Source organism: Corapipo altera, unplaced genomic scaffold (assembly GCF_003945725.1).
Source record: "Corapipo altera isolate COAL_440 unplaced genomic scaffold, ASM394572v1 73, whole genome shotgun sequence".
In the NCBI taxonomy this organism is placed as follows: Eukaryota; Metazoa; Chordata; class Aves; order Passeriformes; family Pipridae; genus Corapipo; species Corapipo altera.
The window spans coordinates 501270-528975 of NW_020884957.1; the positions used below are offsets into that span (position 1 = coordinate 501270).

General features: G+C 39.7%; 1 protein-coding gene across 1 annotated transcript in view; it reads right to left on the reverse strand.

Moving 5' to 3' along the window:
• Positions 1-7634: 7634 nt before the first annotated feature.
• ANKH (ANKH inorganic pyrophosphate transport regulator) overlaps positions 7635-27706 on the reverse strand; it is a 104703-nt gene continuing 84631 nt past the window's right edge. The window contains exons 9-12 of the mRNA XM_027663798.1: positions 17878-18007; positions 16707-16830; positions 16022-16121; positions 7635-13713 (exon numbers count right to left, since the gene is read on the reverse strand). Coding sequence (XP_027519599.1) covers positions 13597-13713; positions 16022-16121; positions 16707-16830; positions 17878-18007 — 471 coding nt within the window. The 3' untranslated portion in view covers positions 7635-13596. The remainder of the gene's footprint in view (positions 13714-16021; positions 16122-16706; positions 16831-17877; positions 18008-27706) is intronic.

The following is a 27706-nucleotide window of genomic DNA, read 5'->3' on the forward strand; positions in this document are numbered from 1 at the left end:
AAGTTAGAATCTGAGAGATGCTCATGAATTCTGAACAGTGTTTCTAGGATAATTTACTCTCTCTTCGAAAACACAGGGCTATATCGTGTCAAAAATGATGTATGGTGAGAAGTGGTGAGGTTGGATTGTCAGATTGTCCAAGAGTAAATAACTTTCAAAATTTAAAAACCTGTTGGTTTCCAGACATTTGCAGGTGCACAAAGCATGTTCTATTTTTACTGTCCTTATTATAGAGTGGAAAAAAACAATTCCAGCCATAGAATTGTTTATAAAGATTTAATTGTTTATAAAGATTTAATGTGCCTAAAAAAACCAGAATAAACGTGATAATAACCTTCTATTGCTGCCTGTACTATTGTTACTGAATTGCTGAGATGACAAAAATTATTTCTAGCTGAAAGATGTATTCAGTGTAAAAGTGCATCGGTAGACTACAGGATGTAATTATAATAGGCTATGTATTTAGAGATGGACCACTTGCTGGACTGTTACTGTTTCATGTTTCTGAATGTTTTCTGCATCATAAGATTTTTTTGGTTTTGCATGAAATGTAAGAGAAATGATAAATTATGTTGAGCAAGAAGCATGTACAGAATGGGCCATAAACCTGCGAAGCGTGGCCATTTCACTCAAACTCTTTCCAGAGCCCCCTTCTTTGAACGAACTGGGGGGGGGTGTTTCAGTATTGCAAACATTTTGGCCTTTGTTTTAAAGCAGAAGATCTGGGTGTTTTGCTTAAAGAACTGAAATTAAGAACCTGAGTGAGAGCCTGGTTCTTGCTCCTTCTAGGCAGGTTTCTCTCTTGCTGCCAAGGTTCAACTGCTGTGTCAGGGTGTAATGAACTGCATCGTGAGTGCACTTGCATTTTGGAGGATTGTATTCCCTTCAGGAAGCCAGCAAGCAACAGTTAAGAGAAGTTTCTATCACTTGAGGATCTCTTTTGAATTTATGGTGTTGAGCGGTGGAGGTGGGCAGAAAAATCAATACAATTTCTTCTCTGGGCTCTTGTTATGCTTCTTGGTTAATAGGCTTGAAAACAAAGAGGGAAGGGGGGGGTTTACAACTAAACCAGCAGGAAACCTACCAAACTTCAGGGAGTTAACAGTTTATTTCCCTTGTGTTAAATAGCACGTACACAGTGGCAAGCCAAGCTGCCTCCTTCTGTGAGCCTCTTCCATTCAGGCCTCTAAGATCATCCCCAGCAAACACCTAGCTGGAGCATCAGTGGCCTCCTGCACCTCCTGCAGGTATTACCACAGGGGACCGGCACATGGTACTTATGTACTAGCTTTTAGTATCTAATCTTATTGCTACTTTTAGACAATCAAGTGGTTCCATGGTGTTCATTTACTGATGAGCCCTCTTTAGAGCTCTCTTCACTCAGATGTTCTGGGTTTTGTCTCATCAAACCATGTTACAAACATAAAACGTCTTTCAATTACAAAAAATATTTTTAGAGGTAGTAGGTGAAAAAAAAAATGCTTAGGGCTGTTTAAAGCAAATCTATGATTGCTCCCACAATCAACCAGTTTGTAAGACTCCCAGATGAAAGATCCAGGTCCCCCCATCACCCCATCCCATGGATGCTCATTCTGATGTGTCTGACTTCCCAAAGAGAAGATGTAAAATAACAACATGGAAAATGTGAAGGAAATAACGATGTGAAATTTCCTTTGAGGAGCCAGGATAGAAGGTGTAAGATCTGCAGTTGTGAAGGCAGTTCTGTTGCACTGCAGGGACTGTGTTAACCTTGGTGGGGCTTGCCACCAAAACACCTGATTCTTCAAAGAGATACCGCACTGGATGATGTATGAATTAAGTACTTATTCATGGTAGGTGAGCTGAGCACAGAGCAATCTATTTTGGCTGTAGTTTTTGGCTCCAGCTGCCAGGAAAATGTTTCTCTGCTCATGAGACACAGGAAGATTCTTCACCTTTTATGTCACCTAGAGGAGGCCCATTTTTCACAGCTACAGAACAACCTGTGTAGAGAATTAATAATTACTGCTTGACTTTCTCCTGGGTTGTATCTTCCTCAGCAGACACTCCTAGGCCTTGGTTTTCCTCCCTGTATGTCACAAGGACTGGGAGAGTATTCACTGCGATCATCCAACACCTTGCTCAGAAGTGTCATTTACAGACAAGCCCAGCCAAAAGGCAACAGCAGGGCTTCTGCTCTCTTAGTGCCGTACCTCTGTTAGTGTCAGTATTTTTCTACCTGTCTGTGACAAAGAGCCCTTTTCCGTTCCTTGGCATGGAACAGATCTTCCCCCATCAGTACGGATGCTATAAACCTCCAGCATAGCCATGGTCCCCCACTTTGTCAATGATTATTGGACACAAAAGCAAATGCTATGCAGCACCACCTACAAACAGGAGAGTTTCTGTGTGGGATTGGGCACTCTCTCGTCTAAGGTTTTTGCATGCCCTTTGGGGAAATAAACTGGATTATATTTCAGTATATGTTGTTGATGGAAGAGCTAATTGTCATCATTACTGATGGAGGAAAAGTCAGAGGAGGGGCTGCTGATGGGAGGGAGGGAGGGAGACTTTCAAGACTACAGGTTAAGAAGGTGAATTAGTAATGCTATTTGACATCATACTGCATGTATTACTTCTTACCTGCTTTGGATCAGACCCTTTCTTGCTTAGGAAGAGCAAAGTAAAGAGTACAAGGTAGTTTAAGAGAAGTCAAAATCACTGCCACATGACTGTTTGCATTGTTTGGCCTTGCTCAATCTGCTCAAAACAAAGTAGTGCAGCAGAAATTCTCAAACCTATTTCCAAACAGGCTCTGGCTTTCCAAACCATGGGGATGTTGGCTTCCTTGGCCCTGCCCTCATAAGCGGGCATGGAGAGCTGTCAGGCACAAGGGCAGTATCTTTTTCTGAGCCCTAACAGAGCCTTTTTTTTTTTTTTCCATTTTTTTTTTTAGCATGGCCTCCTGCCAGGCCAGTGCTCTGGGCATGGAGAGCTTGGACAAGGTCAGGGCACGCTCTGTGCAAGCGGCCATGGGACAGCAGTGGCGGGTGCCAGCAGCTAATGAGTGTGTGCCTGTGGGCGGTGAAGGGAGTTATCCTCTGCTGGTGTAGATGACCTAATTATATTCCCTGCCCCACTCAGCATTCCCAGTCTCGGGCAGGAATGTGACCAGACATAAGCTGATCCTTTCTCTAGCCATGGCTGGAGATCGAGAAGGGGGAACTGGACATGGCAAGAGCCACAGCCAGTTCAAGTTCTCCGAAAGGTCCCCTGGACAGCCCTGCACCAAAGTCCAGGAGAAACAGAGCTCCTGTTCCCAGCGCTGTCACAGGGAAGACAGGACACACCCTGCAGAGGCCAGGAAACTGCCAACCCCTGCACTGTACTGGGGATGTGGCCACAGATGCCAGTGGGATGGGAAGGTGGTCATGAGGCCGCAAGGAGAGGAGACAAGAGGAAACAGGAAGGAACTGATGGGCTGACAAGAGGTGGGGAATACTAAGGCTGCCTGAAACTGAAAGCAGTATGAGAGGAGGTAATTTTGTGGGCTGGAGAAGTTGGGCTTCTCTCCGAGAGCATAGTCTGCGTCTCTGCTGTGGGTCAGCATGAGGAGAGCTGAGGCAGCAGGGTCCCGGGGGGGTCATGAGGAAAATATGAGCAAAGCCCAACCATCGTACCTCTCCAAGGCCATTTTAAAAACAGTGGCTGCTCAAGTGTCAAATCAGGAGAGACATTAAAAGCTGTGATCCCATAGCCAGTCTTCTGGCTAGCCCTGGGTGGCTCAGATTTGGTCATTTGGGAGAACATGTTCAAAATAAAACGTTTTTGATTAGGAATGTTTTTGCAGCTTCATAAGAACAGCTTTGGTGACTTGCCAGATGGATGGATAAAGCATCTTCTCATGACATTGCTTTGGCCTGATGAGAATAATGTCTCCTTTTAATACTAAATATTTATTTAACAGGAATTATAAAAGTATTTGATTTAGTATGGAAAAAGTATTCTGACCATGGTATTTCCATATCAACGACACTTGGAGGTTTTGTAGAAATAAAGAGCTTGTCTTGCATCATTTTATGGATACTTTTGGATTTCATTAACTTCAAGTTAAGACCTTGCAGTTGGCAGCATCATGCTCATAGTTCAAAAACAATTTGCGTGTTGGATTAATTTCTCACCAGGAAGTATATTTTGCTTGTTCCAAATGAGAAGAGCATTTTAGACCATGTCAGATTATCAGAATTAATAAAACGAAGCAATCAGAATCATTAATCATATGCAAACTGTTAGAACTTTAATTAAAGTAATTAGAATATGAAAGCTATTGGACAATATTGGAGCACAGATCCCCCTCAAAGAAAGCATAGATCATTCTTTTTAACAATGCAAAAACATACATCTCTGCTAAATACATAAAGAGCACTCAATTTTAATGTGACACATACTTTTATACTTCTGACCTTAGCAGTGATTTAAAAAATGTACAAAGTTGTAACCTTCATTGGTTTCTTCAGAGTTTAAAGAAAACCCACATGTTTAAAGCAAAGCAAAATGGTCAGTAAAAAAACCCCCCAAACCAGTAACTATAGCATGTGTACAAATTACAGAAAGCAACATTTATTTTGACAGAAATCAACTGGAATTCTACAAGTATGACAGAAAATGATGCATGAGGTAACATTTCATTTAAAATCTAGGATCCCTGTACTGTAGTTCCAAACGGTGCTCTGGCTTGACACCTACAGTCCTTGCAAAATTGACTTGTTTAAGTAGTTGAGGATGGCTATTAGGCACACTGCTTTGCATAAAAACAGCTTTATCCTATGGAAAGAATTTGAATCTGATGCTGAAAGATATTCTGAAAGACATGAAAACCAAGTGATACCTCTCAGGTGAAATATGCATTTCCCTAGTTCTCAGATTACCTTCAAATTACAGAAGCAAACTGAAAAATGGGGCCTTTTCTCTAGAAATTTTTCTATAGAGAATTGACCTTAATCCCAATGCAACTTCAGCAAAGTGTGGCCAGTTACTGCTCTTGTCTCTTTCAGCATTGTAAGCCTGCTGAGAATAAGATGTTGTCCTGCAGAATAATCCATGGTGAGAGGGCCAGGTCAGGAAAAGATAAGGCTCCCAAACTTCCTTTCCCCTCTTTACGAAGCAAGAGACTTCAGATTTTGGGCTGCTTTTTTTTAGGATCTTGCTTCCAGACACTACTCCTCACTCCCAATTATAAAAGTATTTCCATAAAACTAAAAACAAGTCAATTTTAGAGAACCCAAAGGCACAATTAGAACATGCAAATATTCTAATTTTTAGGCATTTCTGTGACACTGTTCCCTGTATTATCCAAGCATCTATCACCAGCATTAGTGAATGTTATCCTTATAGCACCCCTCTGAGATTGGAGAACCTTCTATCTTTGTAGTGTTATGTTATTAATGGTGGAGTCTGACCTTGCATGATGTGGTCAAAGCTATCTTTGTTCAGAAACTCCGTCTCTTTCAAGAGATATAACTTCCTAGGAGTTATATCTACACAGTTTGGTTCTCCTCCATGATAATTTCCTGCTGTGAAGACAAAATAGTCCTCATCTGCTGCTCTGCACTTTAGGTTTTGCTCAACCTTTGTAGTTTCCTTCTGGAGTGACCTTGTGTCAGGCCCTCCTCAAGTATGCAAAGACGGAGAGAGCAGAGTGTGTGATACTGGCTTCTCCACTGCAAAAGCTGAGACAGTTTGCACGGTAAAGTTTGTCTTTATCTAGTAACTAGTATCTAGTAAGACAGCCTGATAACCTCTCACTAAAGTGAACCTTTCACTAAAGATGATAATAGAATGGGCTTATGGTTCTCTCTGCCCACCAGTGTGGTCCTTGCAGGGTAACATAATGCAGGGTGCTTGCAAAAGATGCTTCAACTCAATTCATTTGCAGCCGTCTGTCTGTCTCTCTCCCATACACACACACACTCCTCTACACTCACATGTGCTCCTCCTCAGGCACTCCCAGAAGCTTTCTGTCCCATATAGATCAAGCAGGGCTTTCTCAAGCTTGGGAATGCTGCTAGGCTGTGCTGCCAAAGCACCAGGATTTGAGCTTGCTTGCCTTTGTGATGGTTGGGGCCATTTCTGCCCAGTTTGAAAACACAGGTTGAATTTCGCATCTTGTGCGTTTGCTTTTTAAAAATATACTAGACACTGCAGGTATTTTTATTAAACCTTAAGTAAGTGAAGTTAAAAACTTGTCGATGGCAATAAGTAAGGGTATGTCATCTACAAAAATAGGTCCCTTTAACTTTTTTGGAGTTTTTGCTTTTGCAATTTTGTGGTGCTTGCAAAGTCTGAAGATAAAATCAGTTGGTCTAAGCAACCAGTAAATTTGCTGCCTGTAGCCTTCCAGTTGTTTTGTTATAGCTCAGGAGGGATTTTTTTGTTCATCATAATAGCACACAAAAGCAGAGTAACACTAGTGCTGCTTTGGAGAGCAAACTACAACGTTGAGTAATGAACAGCAGAGTTCCAGGCTCTGCTGTTTTCTGCATGTGTACATACACCTTACTTTCCATCCAGGCAGTATTCTCATTAAAATTTAATGCAATTAATTTTCTTTTTTTCAGTTCTGCAATTTTTTTTTGCATTTCTGTTGTGGGGTTTTTTGCTGAATTATGGATAAAGCTGCTGTTCCAATTTTGAAATACATCCTTTCCTAAGAGAGGATTTATATGCTCTTATTTGCAGATAGGCCAAGCCATTTTATTACATAAATATAAGTATTGACTTTGCATTACCTTGATTACAGAGAGGAGTTATGAGAAAGGGTAGCCTTTTTTTTAAGCACTGAATGATGCACAGGAAGAGAGATGAGAGGAAGCAGGTAATAGGTGCAATTGCTTGCTGTTTTCAGGTGGTTTTACTTAGAGAGTTAATGGGAAAAGTGCACAACAGTACTCAAATACTTCATCTGCAGATACAATAACTTATTTTTGCTTTGTCCTTGTTGTGGGCTCCCAGAGGGTGGGAGGGTACTGTACAGCTGGTTCTGCAATATGAACATTTTGTCATCAGCAAAAGAATCTGTGCAGCTCAGATGTTTGATCACATGTCTACATTGTAGACCCCTATTAGGCACTATCTCCCAACCCTGAACCGAAAACCTAAAAAACAGGCAAGCAATCTCAAGTCCTTTAAGATGAAGGGACCCCTCTACATTCCTGGTTGAATCAGAGAACAATTTAGGCAGGAAGGGGATTGCAGCCAGTTATCTTGTTAAGTCCCCCTCCACTCAAAGCAGGGCCACCTTTGACATTGGACCAGGCTGCTCTTGTCCAGATGGATTTTAAACTTAATGGCCTGCCCCTGTTGATCAGGCTCTCGAATCCACTGTTATACATTCAGTTGTGAAATATATGAAGCCTACATACTTCAAACTATTCTGTGCTGCTCTGGGGATGCAGTGCTAACTTTGCTGTAAAAGTCTGAGTCATGGTCTCACAGATCGCTAGAAAGTAACAAAGTGGCTGGAGTTAAGAAATGAACTTAAATTAACTCAATTAATTCTTGATTTTAAATAAAGACACTCCCCAATTCCTTCTACTTTTTGACTCTCCTTTTCAGCTTAGCAAATGAGAAGTAAAAAACACTCCATCAAAGAAGAGTTTTGTTGTAAGCTACTTTTTAATCACAGCATTACTTGACGTTCAGTCAGCATGACAATTACATTTTCCTTCTCAAAATGCCAACAGACAAAATGAGCCTAGCAGGAGCCTTCAGAAGAAAATAAGGAAATGTCTGAAGACACTGAACTAGGAATAACAGAAAATAATGAGATAAAACCAATAAATTGATTTGAGCAGTGACAAGGCTTGCTAATACTAAGGAAAACTATCCCCTCAGGATTACAGGCAAAAGGCAACCCAGAAATATACTGCCATTCTTTGTTTTACTAAGATAGAGTGTATACTGTGACTATGAAATGCTGAGACTGAAGCCCACTAACTGTACAATTAATTTCCACAATCTGTGGCCAAAATGCCCTTCTGTGCAAGTCCACGCTCCAAGCTGAGCTTAAAGCTCTGCCCCCATATTTGTCTTTAGCCTTTTTGTTTAGAAGGTGCCAATTACTGAGAAGTCTGGCAATGGTTTTGCTGAGGATTGCATCTATGCACTGACAATTGAACTTGGCTCTCCAAAGAAAATCCACACAGGCTGTCTGAGCCTGAGCTCGGAGCCAGGGCTACCCTGCATCCCATGCCCTTCTGCTGCTCTGCAGGGCTGCCACAGCTTGTGACAACGCTTGGACCAAGTTTGCTGCTAAGCTGACAATTCTGCCTTGTTTCATGATGCTGTCAGGCTGCTATACAGTGTGTTGCAGAGCACAGAATAAATCTGGAGCTCTTCATTCCACGTGGTACTCTGCCACAAGCCCCCACAGCCTGCTCTGCACTGTATCCTCTCCACAGGAGCTTGCTCCCTCAAAACAAGATGGCTTGCTGCACTTGAATTCTAGTAAAAAAACAAACATGGAATGGGGAAAGGGAATCCTAACATATTATGGTTTAGCTGCTATTTGAGAAATGCCAATTTGATACCAAAATTGGGATAATTTTGTCTTGTGTTTAATTAATATTTATGTGATGTTTCCTTAATTCAAACCTGCCAGTTACTCAGAAACAGGAAACTATGTAGTGCCTCCTCGCTACACATTATAAAACCTGCATGCTGGTTTATTTCTGCTTGAATCATCTTCTAAGATGTTTCATACTCTTCTCTCTGAAGAGTCTTTCACTTGGAAACCAAAATACTTAAAAGTGGTGTTTTATGGACACACGGTTCCTCATCCTTCAGTCCCTCTATAGGGCAGCTGAAAGGGAAATGGCAGCAGCCACAGCTCTGGTGTTTTCTGCCCTTTGATTCCCTCATATCCACACCATGCTGTTGTATTCTGGATGGGTATACATTACCCATGAGATTTTCAACATGTCCTCTTTCTCTCCCATTCCAGCTTACTGACCTAAATCATGCTTTAGCTTACTGGTATAGGTCTGCTGTTTTATTTACTCTTTTATGTAGCTTTAAACTGCAATTTTTAAAAATGGCTTAGTACTGCTCCCACATTAAAATCATGTTTAGACTTGTGTTTAGACTTCCTTGTTCCAATGAACTATACAGAGGTTGTAATAAAAATGCCTGTGCAACACTCTCGTATACACACTTATATACATATGCATGGCCTTCCAGTAGACTAATCCTGCAATTATGCTCAGGTAACAACCAGCTGCACTCAACCCTGTGCCAACCATGCCACAACGACAAAACCTCAGTGAGAGACAGAGCCAATACTCCTGCCACACCATTCTCTACACTGTCCCACACTTCACTGAGGATGCTGGCAGTGGGGTCGGGATGCTCGAGCTGCAGGATGCTCGATTCCCGTTGCCACCTTGCAGCCCAACACGAAAGTATGCCTGACAACTCTGGTGCCTGGGCCTGAAAGCATCCTTTCTCCCTTCTTTTTAAGCATGAGGCGCCATCCCACAAAAGCAGGCACTCCTGCCTTCAAAAGGTTTCTGTTCATGTGCCGTGGCCTGCCCTGAATCAGCTGCATTCATCAGCTAACCCTCTGTCTCAGGCTGCTCCTCTCTGGCTGCAGATTTGGCGAAACACTGAGCAAGAGCCAGATATAAATCTCCTGCTCAAAAGAAATATTTAGCAGCAAAATGAGTAGAAAACAAAAGACTTCTCTGTTACTTACCCAATCCTCTCACTCAGGGTGGCTCTATCTAACAAGCAGGGAACTGAGCCCTCCTGCCTGGAATGGCTGCGCCAGGGGGATGGGGAGCAGAACTGCCCCATGCCTTGGGAACCCGCTGATGCACCCAAATGGCCTCAGGCACTGACTGAGAAATGCAGAGCTTTGTCCATCAAGTCCGTGGCTTGCTAAGCGTGAGAGCCTGCTTAAGGCAGTGAGAGAAAAACCTGGAGTGTTTCCTGTTAATTCTGAAAAGGGAAAGCTCAAGACAAGTTAACACAATTTTGCAAATGTATTAAAAGCCAAGGAACATTAATCCACAGCTTATCAGTGTTCTACTCTTATTTCCCACTGTGCAAATTGTTCTGCAACATGAGATGTAGGATGAAGATCAACATTTTTCCTCTTTTTATTGTAATTTTGATTGTATAATTCAGACTGGAAAGGCCAAGTCTCCACATGAATTCATTGAGATGACTGCGCTCCAGCTCTCTGACACAGGAACATAACATGTTTCTATTGTAAAATAATTACCACAGAGATAGACAGCCATTTCATAAGCAACAGCACAAGAGAGAGACAGCTAAGCCATTTTACTAGAACTCAGGGAAGTCCTTTTGGAAAGGAAAAGGTGCAGAACAGGGTATGTACCAGCATCTGCCTGAGATACTAGAATCAGTAATGCTCTGACTGGGGCTTTGGCCATAGAGGATGGCTGCCCACTCCCAGCCTGTAACTCATCAGACTGGCTGTTTCACCAGTCCAGCCAATTTGCCACTGACTGAGAGCTGGAGCAGCAACATTTCAAGTGGTCACTGAAGCTCCTACCAACAGTACCCAGAAGCATAACCAGTGCCTGCAAGAGACAGAGGAATAGCAACCTGGACATACCCCTTCCTGCTGAGAACCCTGCCTGTCCCCCAGCGAGCACCTGAACCAGCATGAGGGGCTGGCTTGGAATCACTTGCTGCAGAAATGTCATCACATTTTGTTAATCCAGCAGAGCAACGAAAAGAAATGCATGACCTGCAGGAAGCAAAAAGCGATGCAATGCACGTGTCTTAATGTCACTGCTTGAATTCTCACACAAATCCCACCACTCCTGTGCTCATTCAGTATCTTGCAAAATAAAGGACTAGTATTACCCACACAATTGAAAATTTATCTTTTACAATACCATTAGTTTATCTCTGTATGACCAATAATTCAACTTTTGTATTTGTTCAACTTTTATGTAAAGCACAAACCTCCATGTTTTCCTTTAATTTGTTTTCAAATTTTTACCTTTTGGTGCAATTACTACCTTGAAACCTACATTGGTAATGCTCAACATTTTTCAAAAATACTGCTGTTTGAATTTTAGTCATGTACCAAAGAAATATTACACAAAAATATTTTCTTGCTTCATCTCTACAGTTCCTGAAAAACTGTATCTTGTGGACTTGAATACAAATGTACTGGAGAAACCAAAACTATGTGAATAGAGGAGACCTCAAATGGCCACTGTGATCTGTAACAGTCTATATACACATTATATACATATGATTGTTTGAGAACCTGTATTCATGAATGTGCACAGACTACATATGCACACATTACTTTGTCTGAAGGTTTTTTTTAAATTTTGTTTTAAACTACTGTCAAAACCAGGATTTACCCCATGGTGGCACAGAAAAACGTGGCAAATGGATTTAGTCTTACCATCCTAGTGCCACTGCTCATTAACTGAGAAGTGATGTTGCAAATCTGTTAGTTAACACAGTAATTTCTACCTTTTTTTCTTATTGCATTTGCACATGTAACAAATTGGTACAAATGTTTCCGATAAAATGTAAAGTTCATTGATACAATGCCTTTCATGATGGCCATAACTGGTTACTAGTCAACTCTGTAGTTTGGTAGAGACATTTTTAGCTGAACTTGGAAAAATAGGAAACATATTGTAGTTTAAAATAAATGTACATAATATACAGTATATATATATTTATATACATGTGTATGTCTACATACACATATATTGATAAAACATTTAATGTAATGTTTAGTTTTGATCAGTTCTCTGAGTGCTGGGACTACCTGGCAAATAAATCTAGGAATTTGTCCACAATTAAATAATAATTTCCACAACTTAGAAAAATATACTTTTACTAAATAAGGTTTAAATTAACTGGCTTATGGATATAGGATGGAGGATAATGGTTTCCAGACTCTGACGTGATTAAATCTGAAAGAACCCAAGGTACTACAGACCGGTAATGAACGCTGCCCTGCAGCCAAACACAGAAGAGCACAGAAATACAAGCTGCTGCTGCAGCCATCATCAGTGGCACCCAAAACCTCCCTGGTCATCTCTTACACAGGCTTCATTTCCACCCAACTTGAGTCACCCACCCGACCTCACGCTCTGTTGTTTAACCCACTTCAGCCACAGCCACACAGCGCCCGCCGCCTGCTCCGTGCACAGCACTGGAGGACTGGTGTGAGCAGCTCCCAGTTCCCACGTAATGCTTGCCTTGAGAGCAAACATATAAACAAAGCCCCTAATTATCAACTTGGAGGACCACCAGTATTTGAGATTCACCATACGGATTTTGACCTACTGCATAGGTAAATATATTATAGCAAAACATACATATGAGTGTGTGTGCCATGTGTATATAAGTATATATACATATACACACACGTGATTATGTGTATCTCTATATAAAAAATTTCATCGAGCTATGTGTAGTAACGTGATATACCATGGTATCCTGCATATGTTATGTTTGTTTTTTTTTTTAATATAGAGGCACCAGAAATAAGTATATAGAGCAAATCAACCTTTAAAAATTAAAGTTAGATCAGTGGACAAGAACTTTGGTAAAGCTTATCAATATTTATTTTTGTTTAATTTAAATACAGTTGTAGTTATCAGTTGCCATCACCCTCTTCAGAAGAGGATAGTGCCTGTTTTTTTTCCCTAAAGAAAATTATTTGTAAGGTGGGGTTTAATGATTCAAGAAAATTCTGAATTAAATGTTTACATTTTTCAAAAGATTACTATCTTTCTGCTGGAATGAAAGCTAAATAGAGTTCTTGTCCTGTGTGTACTTTATTTATCATATACATACATACATATATAAATATATATGTATGTATGTCTCTGTTTATGTACCTGTGTGTGTATATATATATATCCACACACTTTTAATATGAGAGAGGAACCTGTTTTTCTCCACTTTGTATGTGGAGACTTACATGTTCCTCCCTGTCTTTTACCCTGTGCAGTATAAGCTCTAGTGACGAGGCCAAACAAAAAGATATAGTTCACCATAGTATATTAGTTTATGTAGCAAAGTCATTTTCAAGCAAGTAAAATAAAGCTCTGTATTCCAACTTCTTTTCCTTTACATTTCTCATGAAGAAAAGGAAGGAAAAGGAAAGAGGGGAGGGAGAAGGATTATGGCAGTAGCGTTGAGCCAGTGGCACGTGCCAGTGTGCACGTGTGAGCGTGCAAGTGCATGCCCACACACACGCACACACACACATGCACAGAGAGCAGGGCTTTGGTTGACAAATGCAGATTGTCCAGAGAAGGTAGATGCATAAGTAAGGAAGACTCTACAGAGATGCAATTGTATCTTTTATGTTTGCATGGAGTGAGAAAACAAATTCAATTGGAAAAAAAAATAAAGAAGCAAAGACCTCTTTTTAGGTCCCTCATCAGTGAGAGCATACTCAGTATGCTAGAGAATTTATCTGAAACCTTTTAAATCAAGGCCTCTTTATTACAAAAATAAAATGAACAAACGAAAAAGTATGAGAGACGACAAGATGCTGAAGTGTCACTCCAATCGTCCCTGCAGAGAACAATTGCATCCCATTTATTATTCATTCTCTTCTCTCATTTCTACGATGTCTGTCATTTCCTCTGTGTGAGGCATGTCGGTCATTGCAGAGTCTTCGCCTTCTACAGCTGTCTCATTCTCATTCCTCTTCTTTTTCTAGATTGAAACAAGCATTCAGACACCTATCAGTAAGTTGTGCATGAACACACTCCAATGAACTTTCTGCACCTGGGAGTAGTGAGGTGGGAACCTGGTTTGTTTAGAGTATTTTAGTAAAAACTAGAATATTTGTGTCATATTTGTGGCTTGTCACTAATAACTTGGATTAACTCGGAAGATTTTCATAACCTTTCTGGGGCTCAGCTTTCTCCTTTCTAACATAAATGCAATCATAGAGGCTTTCTTATGCTAAGCAACATCCAAGACAGGCTTCAGCCATGACTGGAGGGAAGAGAGCATCTGGAATCTTTTACATCACAGACTTTTTATTAAAAAAAACAACAAACAACAACAACAACAACAAAAACAACAAAAAAAACCCCCCAAACCAACAAAATATGGGAGAACAAAAGCTGCTCTAGGGAATGAAACAGAGGTGGCAACATAATTTCTCAAATGTCAAACTTCAGGCATTTTACAAGATGCGAACATTCTGGCTTTTCTTGATACTGCCAGTCCACTGTGATCCCCCACCCAACCAACGCCAAGCAATACTGAGTATTTTTGGCTAGCAGGAGCAGGAGGTCATTCAAGAGTCCTATGATTCATCCAGGATGTCCTGGATTAGTAAAGCTAAGAAGCGTTCAACCCTCTACAAAACAAGTTGAAGCATCTGTTCCTTATTACCCATTTCTCAGCAGGCTGACTAGTTTTACAGAAAACAATTGGACAGCTGACAAAATATCCCCCCCACAGGTATTATTGATTCAGCTGAGCTGGGCATATCAGAGTTTCAAAATTTCAGAGGTGCCTACGAAACACTTGATTTGCAGCTCTCAAACTGTAGGTGAAAGCAACTTGGTGCACAGAGCTACTGGTTGGCTCTGCCACTGTCACACTGAATAAAGAATAAATTAGGTTGGCACAGTTATTACTACCTGCACTCACCACTGCAAAAAATGAAGCACCTGGTCAGAAACACTCTATGAGCTATGACTGTAACAAACAAGCAATGAGGACATTAGTCCAATTTTGTGGAACCACACGCCAAGAACAGGCCATTTCAGAGTCTACAGGTTTTACTCCTTGGTTCTCAAGAAAAACATGACAGACTAATCATGACAGAGATCATGATTCTTCTACTGTCTTATGAACCTTGACATTTTGATCTGCTGCCATGGCCTGCACTGTTAATATATATCAAAACTCATTCTACGTTGTTCCAACATAAGGCTTTTAGATATTCCATCTTCTGTACTTTTTTACAAAAACAGGAGTGGTGGATATCTCCATTTGGTACTTTGTAAGATGTCTAATTAAAAAAGAAACAGTCACTGCATAGATTACATTTTCTGCTTCCACCCACAGAGGTGTACTATGGAATGACGTACACAACCATGCTGTTTTTACCCAGAGTCAGACCTGGTGCCCTATACAGTGCCTTGAATATGTAACTGGAAGGACACAACATGCAGGCACTGTGATGTACCCAGTCACCCAGAAAATATTTATCCTGTGTTTGAACGTAATTTAGTGGAATTCTTTGAAATCCACGTATCACTACTACTCTTTACATGCAGTGTTGTAGTGTGTGAAAAATATAAAAATATGCCAGGGAGAAAACCTCCCCAGTTTAATTATTTGTAAGTTGTTATTATCAACTGCTGCAGGAGTATATCTTGTTTTAAGCCACTTCTCTAGATGGTAAAAATACATAAGCAACTGTACTTTTTGTCCATTTTCAGCAGAGCTGTTTTTCTAATGAAATAGAAGTACACATAGAGATATATATGTATACACCACATAACACATCCCATGGCAGGGGAGTAAGAACTAGTTGGAACTTTGGGGTCCCTTCCAACCCAAAGCATTCTATCATTCTGTGATTCTGTGATTCTATGATTATATATATATATATATATATACACAAATATAATAAGAAGCTTGGATGAGTAGTTTCCATGTCTACATAAAAATGCTATGTTGTACTGTAGTAGTAGATATACAGTGCAACACAGGTGGTGGTAAGGACGTGCTACCCATGATACATGTGTTTTGAGGAACAAGAGGATCACATCAGACCAGCATGTCCCATAGCCTGAATGCTCACTAGCAGCTGGAGGGCACCTTTTGGTTTTATTTCAACCCAAAGAATTTCCAAGTTGCACACTCCTGAGACCAAACAGGGAAGCAAACCGAGTTCAGTAAGTGGTGATGCCAGTGAGTTACATTTCAACTAATCTGAACTAAAATCCACTATATTCATCAACTGCTTTCACCAGATCCTGTAGAGCCAAATTCTTACCTGTTTCCGATAGACATAACAGGCTGCTATTGCAACCATGGTGGATTCTCCTACAAAACCAGCTAGAAGGGATCCTACTCCAAGAGTGGCTCCATGAACTCTGTAGGTGGCATAAAAAGAAAGCAGTCATGGTAGTGTTAGAATACATGATTTGTAATTGTATTTTCACTGGCACATAGAACCAGTCTGTTGTTAGAAATATTTTCTTCAAAGACATAATACATTGGCAAAGAGAATAAGTGGTATTTTAAAGGACTTATTTGTTTCTTAATGGCTACACTGTTTAGTACTAGAAGCACGCTGAATCTAATTATGGACTAAGAATTTAAAGTCTTGTACAGAGTGCTGCAGAATAGATTATTTAACTTATAAACAAGATATTCCTCCATTAGTTTTCTTAACAATGCATTTAACAATATGGAAATAAATTCCCCTTAGGATATGTTTTTGCCTCTGATATTTGCGTATTTTTTTCAAATGGGACATAAGTACTGTGCCTGCCCAGAGCAGTCACATTTGTAAATTTGTAAAGCTTCTTTTTTCAGAAATTGACACTTTAGCCTTTATATCATGGTTAGTACTTGGGGAAAAAAGTCTGAGCTATGCAAATTCAGCTTTAAAGTGACAGGGAACAGGAATGAAGAGGAACACAAACTCATCAGTTTTGTGAAAAATAATGATTTACCCTAAGTAAGGCAGCACGATGAGACTAGTGATGAGGACAATAATCCGCAGCACTGAGCTGGGTGCCAACACAAATGTCTTCTTCAGAGTCATCAGCCAACCAGTCAAGTGCGCTCTGACAGTCACTGTTCAGAAACGGGAAGGGGAGGAGGTGAGGAGAAAAGGAGGCAAGAGTTGTAAAAAAAAAAAGTCAATCATCTCATATGCACCTCTTTCATGCAGAGAGCATGAAAATTCAAATCAGAAATAACCACTGTGAAATTTGTTGCTGGTAACTTTGCACACTGGGAAACCCTATTAGAAAGGAAGTAGATCTTGTATTCAAATTGCTTTAATATACTGATTTGGGGAAAACAAAGAAACAAACAATAAAGGCACTTATGGACAGCAATCCTTCCTAAGAGCTGCTCTCTTACAATCTATTTAATAGATGGTCCATTCTGTTTTCTTCATTTAAAAAAACCTATCCCCTTCCCTAAAGAGAAGTCACACCAAGGAAAATTTTCCATTTGTTGAGGTACATGGTGTAACAGTCAGGCACAAAAAAATATATCTACATGTAACTATTCTTATATTTGTAGCTTACCTTTATTACAAAACGGTCTTGTCATATAAGCAGAAAACAATGCATAATGTCACATTTAATTAAAGAGCTAGAAATTTTTTGAGGAGAAACATTTCAATTATTGCTGTCAAGCTTGTTTTGCTCTTTGATAAGAGTACTAACTTTTATTATATATTGTTTATGCTCTGTATCTGAAAAAGCCACTGGGTCTGGCAGCAGAAGTGGAGACTAATGGAGATGATGTTAATGTGGAGGTGGTCCTAGATGCTATTCCAAACAGTTACTCTCAGTCTTGGCTCTCATGTATCGCTACTGCCATTCACGTGTTTGTTCCTGGTCAACTACAATAGAAAGAATTCAAGCTTTACTTTTGACAGTCAGAAATCTGCCCAATGACTGATGCTCTTACTGCAAGATTTGTATCTTCACTACTAATGTAAATAGGTTAGGTCTCCACCACCTTCAATACAAACAGCTTCAATACTTATGCTAGGCATGCATTTAGCCACACTTGTATGTATAGCCATGCCAGATCCTATAACCAACCATACCTCACTGTTGGTTTGGTTTCGAGGTTACAAAATTCTTTTTTCTTGTTTTTTTTTACCTGGAACTGGAAAGAAGGAGAAGATGCGCAAAGGAACGACACACAGCTCTGCAAAAGCGAAGTCTACTCCAATTATGTCAACTAAAATCTTCTCTGACACATTTGGCGTCCAAAACATCACAAAACAGAGCTAGGAAAAATTAAATTAAGAAATGTTTATGTTTCAGAAGGGAAGCACAGCAAAAGATAGTTCCTCCTGGACTAACTTACTGATGAGTAGATAACTCTACTAATGATAAATATAGATACTGTATATTTATATTTAGCTTGCATTCAAATAGAGGTATATGTAAGAGAGAGACATGTTAACTTCAGAAGCAATTTCTACCCTTCATGTTCCTCACATGAGACTAATGCATATAGAAAGAATTTTTATGATTCCTGCAAACAGTTGTACTTGAATGGTCTAATTGTTATATAAACAGTAAGAAACTTGATTTTCACAGCATTTGGTCTGGTTAAGACACTCATATTCCTAAACAGATTATCAAATGTTTTAGTAACTAAAGATTTGAAGTCCTGAAAGACCCAGAAATCTGATCTAAATCTAGGACTAGGGATTTAAATGTGCTGCTGATGCCTGCACTCTCAATATGCAATATAGCTGATAGCAAGGCAAAGGTGTTACCACAGTCCTGCAGACACAGTGCCCTCAGGCCACAAATCCACGAAGTCTTGTTATTTTCATTGAAGAGTGTGCTGTTTAGTCCACACATGAAAGGAAAACTTCCATGAAAAACCCACTACAGCAGTAGCACACACTGTTTAATTTTTTCGTCAGTACTGAGGCAGGACTTCTGAGCTGAGGGGGCTGTTGGCGGCTGGCATGTCTGGCTTCAGTTCACTCACTGAAGAACAGTGCTGACAGCCCTTACAAGACTTTCCCCATAAGAAGGGGTACCTGGCATCCCTTCAAGTATAACTACTTTGTTATTCAATTTGGTTTTCTGATTTTAAAATTATTTCTTCCTGTTATTCTTGTAGTAAAGTGGATGTTAAGGAAGCGAGCTGACTGAATGGTGCAAAACTTGGGACCTTAAATGCTCTGGTACTCCTCTTGTCAAGTTACAAACCAGTGTACCAGGTAAAATACACACAGTGGCTGTACAATACAGTCTGTAAAACTCAGTAACCACTCTGTTATAATTCAGCCTACAACCTAGTATCCTAGTATATAGCTCTTCTCTTTTTATCCAGTTGTCAAACGCCTATGTGTTCAGATGGCTTTTAAACCTAGTCTTTGAAGTCCTACCACCTCCAAGACAGTGGGGATTTTACTCTCATTCTTTGGTTATGTGCCAGAAATTGTCCTTTCTTTAGCCTACAAGCACCTAGACCGTATTAGTTTCCCGAGGCCTGTCACCGAGTGGCCTGTGGGAGGTCCTGTGTTCTGACCACTTGTGTGGTGAACAAAACATTTCACCTTCCCGCAAAAAGGCTCATCTTCAGTTTTTCCACTTCTTAGGGTATGAACCACTATTTATTTTTCAAAATTGAATGTTTTACTTGACTAATCTGATGCTGTCTTGCTGTCTATCTTCATTACCTATACAGAGAACATTAAGTGGAGGAAGGTAAGAGCAGAAGACGAACTGAGCACTGCTCTCTCCCTACCAACCTACTTGTATAGGGTACAATTGAAGGAGAAGGGACAATCTAGAGCAGAGGAGGTTGTGTGCTTGAGAATTCAGTTATTAAAAAGTAACTGTACAACAACAGAGTGAATTCTTTCTTGTTGGAGGCACCATTAGGCAGACTGCAAATGACCTGTAAAGCAGTAGTACAGGGAATATTTTGTCAAATCTTTCTTCAAAGTCCAATAAACAAAAAAAAATACAAAGATGTCCACTCTTCAACTATAATTTGCTCTTTTCATGAAAGCAAAGACCTTTATACTGCTTAATCGTACTGCGCAATGCCATTAGTGTACTACTGAGCAATATAGTTACTGGTACTGCAAGATTCCATACGTGTATGCTAACAGCAGTCTGCCCACTGCTAGCAAAAGGCAAATAAAGCAGCCTTTCCTTCTTCAACGGCTGCTTGAAAGAGTGTTGAACATGGTTAGACAGGCAAGCAAATAAGTGACCAAAGGAACTGTCCTCAATCCTGCTCTCTCTGAAGTTCAGGTTTGCTTCTGGCCTTAATAAGAACAGAGTTAATCTCCACCCAGCTCCCCTGGGAGGAAGGTCAGTTAGCCAGTGAGAGGTAATGACTTATACCTAGGTGGTACGTGGTCATTCCTCCTCAGCTGTTGCTGCAGTATTCCCCACCCACCCCCCCAGCCAGCAGGGAGTTGGTGCTGATAAATGACTTCAAAGAGCACTTCTTACATAGCAGCTGGTAGGAAAAGACAGCAGTGACTGCTAAGCTCAAGAATAAGCAGTTTGGGGAGGTGAGGCATAGCAGCATAAGGACCTTCTATTTCTGTCTCAGCATGCTCCCACCTTTTAGTTGCAAAATTGATAACTGGTTTCATTTTGTTCAGAGATTCCTCCATGTCCTCTTATGAGCAGCTACTCACAGGACACAAAGCCTCAGGAAAACAAAGTAAAGTTTTGCATCATACAAGCCCTCTGCAATTTAAATCCTAGATGCTTGCAACTTGGGAAGCTTCTATACTATTTCAAAGACAAATTTAAAATGTAGTGGAAAAAACCCAGGCTCTACTTCAGGAAAAGAGTAACACTAAACATGTAAAGGAAGGAAGGTATTTCAGCTCCTGATTTTATCACAGATGAGATTTATTGAAAATAGGATGAAGTCAGCTTTTTTCTGATTCTGAGTGGTCTATATGATGTTTGGCATTACCTTGGTAAAAGGTGAAGCCTGATACGAGACCAGAGAAGATGGTAACAGATGAAATAATGCAAGCAGTCCAGGAAAACTGGGACTGTGGCACAGACAATTAGAGATACGTTCTGCTAACTTCCTGTGACTCAGATCAGGAAAGATTTAAAGAAATAGATTTACCTATGGTATGCTTTCTATCTTTTAATTTAACACTGTTTTCTCCTCCCCCTTGTGTTTCTCTGCATGTCTGCAAGGTTAAAAATAGAATAAATGGCTTGGGTAGGGTTACAGCTGTACTTTCATTTAAAATAATCAAGAGACAAAGCCTGAGCAGTGAAAGCTTCTGCAGAAGCCAGCAACGTGCATGCATAGTGGCACTGCAGCTCCAGGCTGCAACTGCAGTTAGCTGTTGAGTATTGTACCTGGCAACGCTGCTGAGGCTGAAGCATGTTGATGCTTTGGGAGTAAGAAATTTTCTTGTGGAGTTTTGGCAACAGAGTTGATTGAATTCCTGTTTTATGGTATGAGTGCAGCATGATATTAAAAAGGATAGTTTTGTTAAAGCCTTTGATCGTTTAACCAGAACTTCAACTGAACAGTGATGAGTACTTTAAAAATACAGGAAATAATGAGGGTATAAACTGGAGAGCGGAATGCTACTGAGAATAAGCAGGTATGTAAAAAGACAGTAGTATTTATTATAGTGATGTTATCTCTGTGTCAACAACAATAAGCTAAGAATTTCTGAAGGTATTTTAATAATTTGAACTGACTTAAGTGTTATGATATTGGTAATTGTTCTACACTAGTAAAATTTGAAAAAATTTACTAAATATGTCAATAACTCACAGCACCGTAAGAAAACCAGTACAGCTGTACTAGAGCAGATCAAAGCTCCAGCTAGATTAGTACTGTCTCCCTGCTAAATGTCATTGGGAATTGCTGAAGGGAAGGGCACAAAAAGTGTAGCATGAGACGCCTTTTCCCTGTCTGCGTGGATTGAGCTTCTGGCAGTTATGCCTTCAGGATTTCAGTAATTGTGATGCACCTTCATCCCATGCAGCATTATGTTGTACATGCAACATATCTAATATTAGTGGTTTTTTCCATCCAGCTGCGCATTAAAGTAAGTAAAAAACCCTTTCACTTGTGCCTTAGATATTATCCTCAAGGAGCTGTGCTTACTTTTATGTGGAACCTGGCTATTCTCAGCTAACAAGTTCAGTATCTAAGCGTATTAAAAAGCCAAAATTAAAAACTTCTGCTGTCGCCAAGCCTGAGAGAATGAACCAAACCTTTGTTTCAGTATGGAAAGTATGGAACTGCTAGTGCTCAGTTTAACTTCTCTTTAATCTCTTAAGTACACTTGAGGCATTTGACTTCCACAAATGATTGTGATGAAAGATTGTTCATGAGATTTTTGTTTCAGAGGTTGCATGTACGAGTTTGAATGCTTCTAGTTTTTGAAAACTAAGTCTTTTCATAGGCCTTGCATCTCCTGGAAGCTATTTCCATTTATTCTGGTTGCTGACAAGGATTACTAAACCTCAGAGACTCACTATATAATGTATTATAACACATTATGCTAATAAAGGCTATTGTCATGTGTATAGTAACCTGCAGCGTGCTAGACTGATTTGCTTTTTGGCACTTTTGGAAAGTTGCTTGTCTTTTGGGACATTCATTGATAAATATAAGGCACAAAAGAGTATTCCAGTGAGCTATGAACAATAGTACAGATTTTCTAGACTTCAGTGCAGTCTTCAGTTAGAAGAAAAATTGTTCCTCAGAAAGAAGCTATGGAATCCAAAATGGATGTTTTTAAAAACAGGTTAGACATGGACTCATGGAATGAGTCTCAAATAATAGATTTTGCCATGGAAAATGGTTAACCTGTTTAAAGTTATTCTGTGATGAAATGCAGTTCATATTTTGCTCCTGCAAAAAAAATTCTCAGCAGATATTTCATATAATTTGTTGAATTTATTATATTTGCAGAAGTACGGCTGTCCAAGAGAGGTGTTTTACCTTCGAAACATTGTTCTATGTATGTTCTGAGGGTTGTATTTTAACTAATTTAATGTATGCCTTGTTCATGACCTCTCTATTCTCATTTATGCTACATCGTGCCCAGTGAGGCCAGAGGAAATCTACTTTACATCTTATCACACATCTCAGGTTTGAATTGCACCTCATATCTTTGGGATAGTATCAGTTAAGTTTATCACTCCTATTAATATGAATATAAGTCATATGATTTTGTCTTTTGAACTGTGCAATAAACAAATCAAAAAGTAGCCTGAGTCTCATACAGTCAGATCTCTCGATTTGCCAGATATCTCCATGGCCTCCTTCTTTCTCACACAGACAGAACTTCCATAATTCTGTCTCCTTTCAGACCTTGTATCACACAATATAAACTGATCTCAAAGATACATATCTGAAGTCAAGAGAACAGCTTGTTCTAACTTGCATCAGTGTAAAATGATGAATTTACCTCCTCTGTACAACATTTTATTTTGCAAGATACTGGAAAAAATTGTTTCATAGTTAGTGCTGTTTTATTGCTATTTCAAATCCATACCCTCATAGACCTTAAGAATTTAGTTCTTTAAATGACTATATAGTACTGGGGCTTGTCACTCCAAAACTTTCTCCAGCAACTTACTGTTGGAGGAAACTGCACTTTCCATGTTTACGAAGAATAGAAGTAACGTAACGATGATTTTTACCTGTTAACTACTTACTAGTACTGAAACAACAGAAATAGTTAATAGTTAAGCCCCTTTTCAGACTACGGTTGAGACGTGTTTCTGTGTTGAATTTAGGTGTGCAACAGAACACAAAGTCCTAATACCTCCTGAAGCAAGCGTGCCACTATGGAGTCTCTCAGGTAGTTGAACAACACGTAAAGTGTTCAGCAGGGTTCTTATGAAGGAAGGTAATGCAGCTACTCATCAATTTACACAAATAAAGGATTAGTGTGTTATTGTGGACCAAGAAATCAAAAAGTCTAGGTTTTATCATAAAGGCATTATTCCCCGTTGACAGGAAATCAGTTTACCACGAAAATAATCAATTAAAAAACTTCTTGCCTTTAAAGACTCAAGGAAGACTCATGTAGAATCATACGGTATCTTTACTGTAAATCAAGTCAGAGAGCAGTCTTTGCAAAGCCATCTCAGTTTTGGCACTTTTGAGGAATTTTTGATACACAGCAAAAAACCTAAATTCATCATCCCAAATTGTTGGAGGCTTTGAGGCGTTAAAGGTTGTTGCAGTGTGAAGCTCTGTTGAGATACATTATGAGGTGTGCTCATGTTCCCTGTAACTCAGAAGAAGGTCTTTTTTTGTATGGGAAATGTAAGGTTTTCAGGAACAGACTGTCCAAAGCCCCAGGGAACATGTCCTGATCCCACAATGAACAGTGCTTTGAGCCAAAAGCTGGACCTCATAAACTCCTGAGGCCTTTCCAACCTGAACAATTCTGTGATCCCATGAAGCAAAAAGCCCTGGATCTGAGAGCAGTAAAAATGTCAGACCACAGACGTATTTGAAAGTGATTTAGCATAATACTGATGAATTGAATCACAAGGACATTCTCTTATAATGATCATCCCTCAGGCACATGCAAGTCAGCACAGATTTCTGTGAACTTTGTGTTCTGTGAAAGGGGTGTAAAGCTGAAATAAGATATCATAAAATTTATCAAGCAGAGGGGGAACAAAAGGAACCAGAACCTGCCTGTGGAAACACTCCCTAACTTCTTATCTCCTCCTGAAACAACTGGTTTACACATATCTAAATCTCTCCCTGCCTTCCCTAACTTTCCTTATAGTTTGGAATGATGGAGCACTATGTTTTCAGAAATAAAGCTACAGCAAGCAGCTGCACAATTCACTGACACTCTAACAGTATTAACATGATGCCACATCTGCTTTCCCCCAGCTGCTGCTGAAAGTAATTAGGTGGTATTTTTCAGGCTGGGTTGGGTCACTAAATTGTTTAAGGTAGTCATTTTATCTCCCCACTGAATTTTGCTGCTTAAGTGTTTTACAGAAAGCAGGATATTTTACTGGGTACAGCTTCACTTCTAAAAAGCTCAAATAAACCAAAGCTGGCAGATTCCTGAGCCCTCTCTGAAAATTGTTGATGTAACAACTTAGTAATTTTCTTCTGTCCTGAGTTTTCTGCAGCCCTTGCTGCTTCTTATTGCGATTATGGAGTATGAGCAGAAACGTGCTGCAGTGACAATTTTTGACGCTTCCTTTTGTGCTTTCTCCAGCCACTTACACAGAATAGACCCTTTGTGTGAAACCTGAACAATCACGAAGGAGACATCAGTCTCCACCTCACTGGAGCAAACAGGAAACCCTTGTTCCAGGGACAAAGGCTCAGTGCAGTACCATGGATGGGACAAGGTCCTGATGAGGATTTCATAAAGTCTGCCTCTGGTGGTCCAGCGTCTTCCTGAGCAGGCAGGAATGGTTCCACTCACGTCTGAAATAATTTTTACTGAAGTGGGAACTAAACCCAATCTTGAAAAGGTAAAGAGCTGCTTGAGCTAATGTCTACCAATATACTGGTTTTGAATTGTTATTCCTGTGCCAGCAGCCTGAAGATAAAAAAAAACAATCTAGGAGTTCAGTGGTGGGAAAAATCAAAGCAGCGAAAACAAATTCATCCATCAGATGAATAGTATTATTCTAAAAGCTGTCCTTGGCATCCATATAGTGTATGACAGTAAAATCAAAATAAAGTGGATTTAGTCTTAAAAGTTAACATTGCTTTTTTAAAATACAAATATCCAAGATAGGACTTGTGAAATCTCTTTAATACAATGAGGCTGTAATGAAACCATTGGTGAAATAAGATTTGAGAGTGTGGGGAAAATCTGCACCTCTTTTTTATGTTCTCTCTTTGTATACTCATAAGAGATAAGGACACTGAACTCTGTCACATAGGGAATTTCATGTCACACAGGGAATGCATGGTCAGCAGCTGGGGTTGTGTCCTCTGAGAGGGACTAGTTTCCTGTTGTGGTCTTTATTGCTGTGGATTTTACTGTCTTTAGTCAAGCCCAGTTGTAACCTTTGATAATAAAGCAACGCAGAGATGCATAATAAAAACAGCCAATAAAAGACTGGAAAAAAATGAATTAACCTTGAACACAAATCTAGCAGCCTCTTCAAGGGTTTGAGCATTCAGTGACTTCTGACACTGAATGTCACAGGTATATATGGTGGCAGCAAAACATAGTTCCTGTACACATTTCCTTTCATTTGTCTTTAAACTTGGGTGGAAAAACTACACAGAAGGCTAAATAATGCTATACAGTACTTCAGTTCTTAAAAAAATGCAGTTTGTACTGTTTCTTAAAGCCAATTGCTAGCCATAACTAAGCTCTTCTTTGTTATAAAAAGGTATTCCTGAAAGTAAGCAACAAATATCAGGAATGAAGACACACTGCAGTAGCTACTCTCAGCCGGAAGATCTTCTGAGGGAATTAATTATTCTCACAAGCAGAAAAGGAGACATTCAGGAAAACTTCCTGTTGAGGAGAGCCGTAAGCATGAACTTGGACAGGGGAGGATCTACTACTGCTTTAACTTGGATGAAATGGACAATATACTATATGAAGTATGATTGCTTTAAATTATGTGAAAGGGAATGAGGATAGGCAGTATTAATCTGCAATTTGATACTGTGTGATGCCTTGAAAAAATTCAATTATTATTCAAACTCTAAAGTTCCACAGTCAGACTAACTTCCTTATAAAACTAACAACTTCCTCCCCCCAAAAAAAATCATATAACCTTGGTCAACTTTAGAAAACAGCAAAGGCTCAACATAGTTAATGCAGTAACACAAGCCACTTTAAGAAAGTTGGCTCTTGAGTAATCTTCCATTTATAAATTCTAGTGCAGTGGCTGGTAACTGAACTACTGGATCTACAATGCTGTGAAACTCTAGCTCATGTTCCAGACCATGTTTGTTAAAACACAAGTGTGTCAAAAACTGAAAAGCATTATTACCATCAGAAGTCATGTTACCTTTCTGATCCAGAATTCAAATTTGTGATTTCTACACAGTAACTCAGTCTGCTCAGTGTTACAGTTTGAACACTGATAAACTCACAGATTTCCTCATTTACATGAAAGAAATCATCATGATGAATCCTGTTTTCCATAGTCTGGCACAGCTGTTTCTTCTAGTAAGGCAGAAATGCTACAGTATCCAAATCCTCACGACAGAACAGATTAATGAGGTTTATAACTGGATGTCATATTGCATTCCCCTTTTGCAGGAAAGATGTCGAGTACCTGAAATGCCAAGGAAGTTAAAGTATGGCTTGTCCTTTTCAGACCCTGATGCTATTCCCTCGACCATGAGTCAAAAATTTGTGAAAAAATGAGGCTTTGTTAACTTCAGTCCATTTGTACCTACTTGTTCAGCTGCTGTGCTCTTCTGCACCATCACTGCACAAAGACTACATCTTTGGCTCTCTCTTTAGCATTAAATACTCTTATATTTCACCACAACTCCCTCCAATACCGTTCCTTTTCCTAATTCACAATTTGGCCCTAATGGGCCATCTTCAGAATGTCTGCTATCTGTCTTCTGTGTAAGAGTTGAGATGGGCAAGTGGGAAGGTTTCATCATTGCATGCAGGTTAGATGTAAAGCACAGAGAAGAAGGCCTAAAAGCATCTCAGAAATCACCACTTTGTTCTGATTTCAGCTTGTGAGCTAAGAATCAGCTTTAGCAGCCCAGAACATATATAGCTATCAAAGTTATACAATTTGCAATAACTGGGTAATTTTCTTTGGTAGCAACCCTCTCAATACACTGAGGAAAACTGTGGCATTTTTTATTTTTAATTGTTCACCTTTCCAGCATCTGAATCACTTGAAAACATGGAGATAAGGGAGCAGATATTTGGCTAAAAGCCTTGTAAGTGAGAGTGGAAGAGAAATAACGAAATAAAAGCCCCGACAGTTTCTTGTAGTGATCAGAATTGCAAATTGCTTTGCTC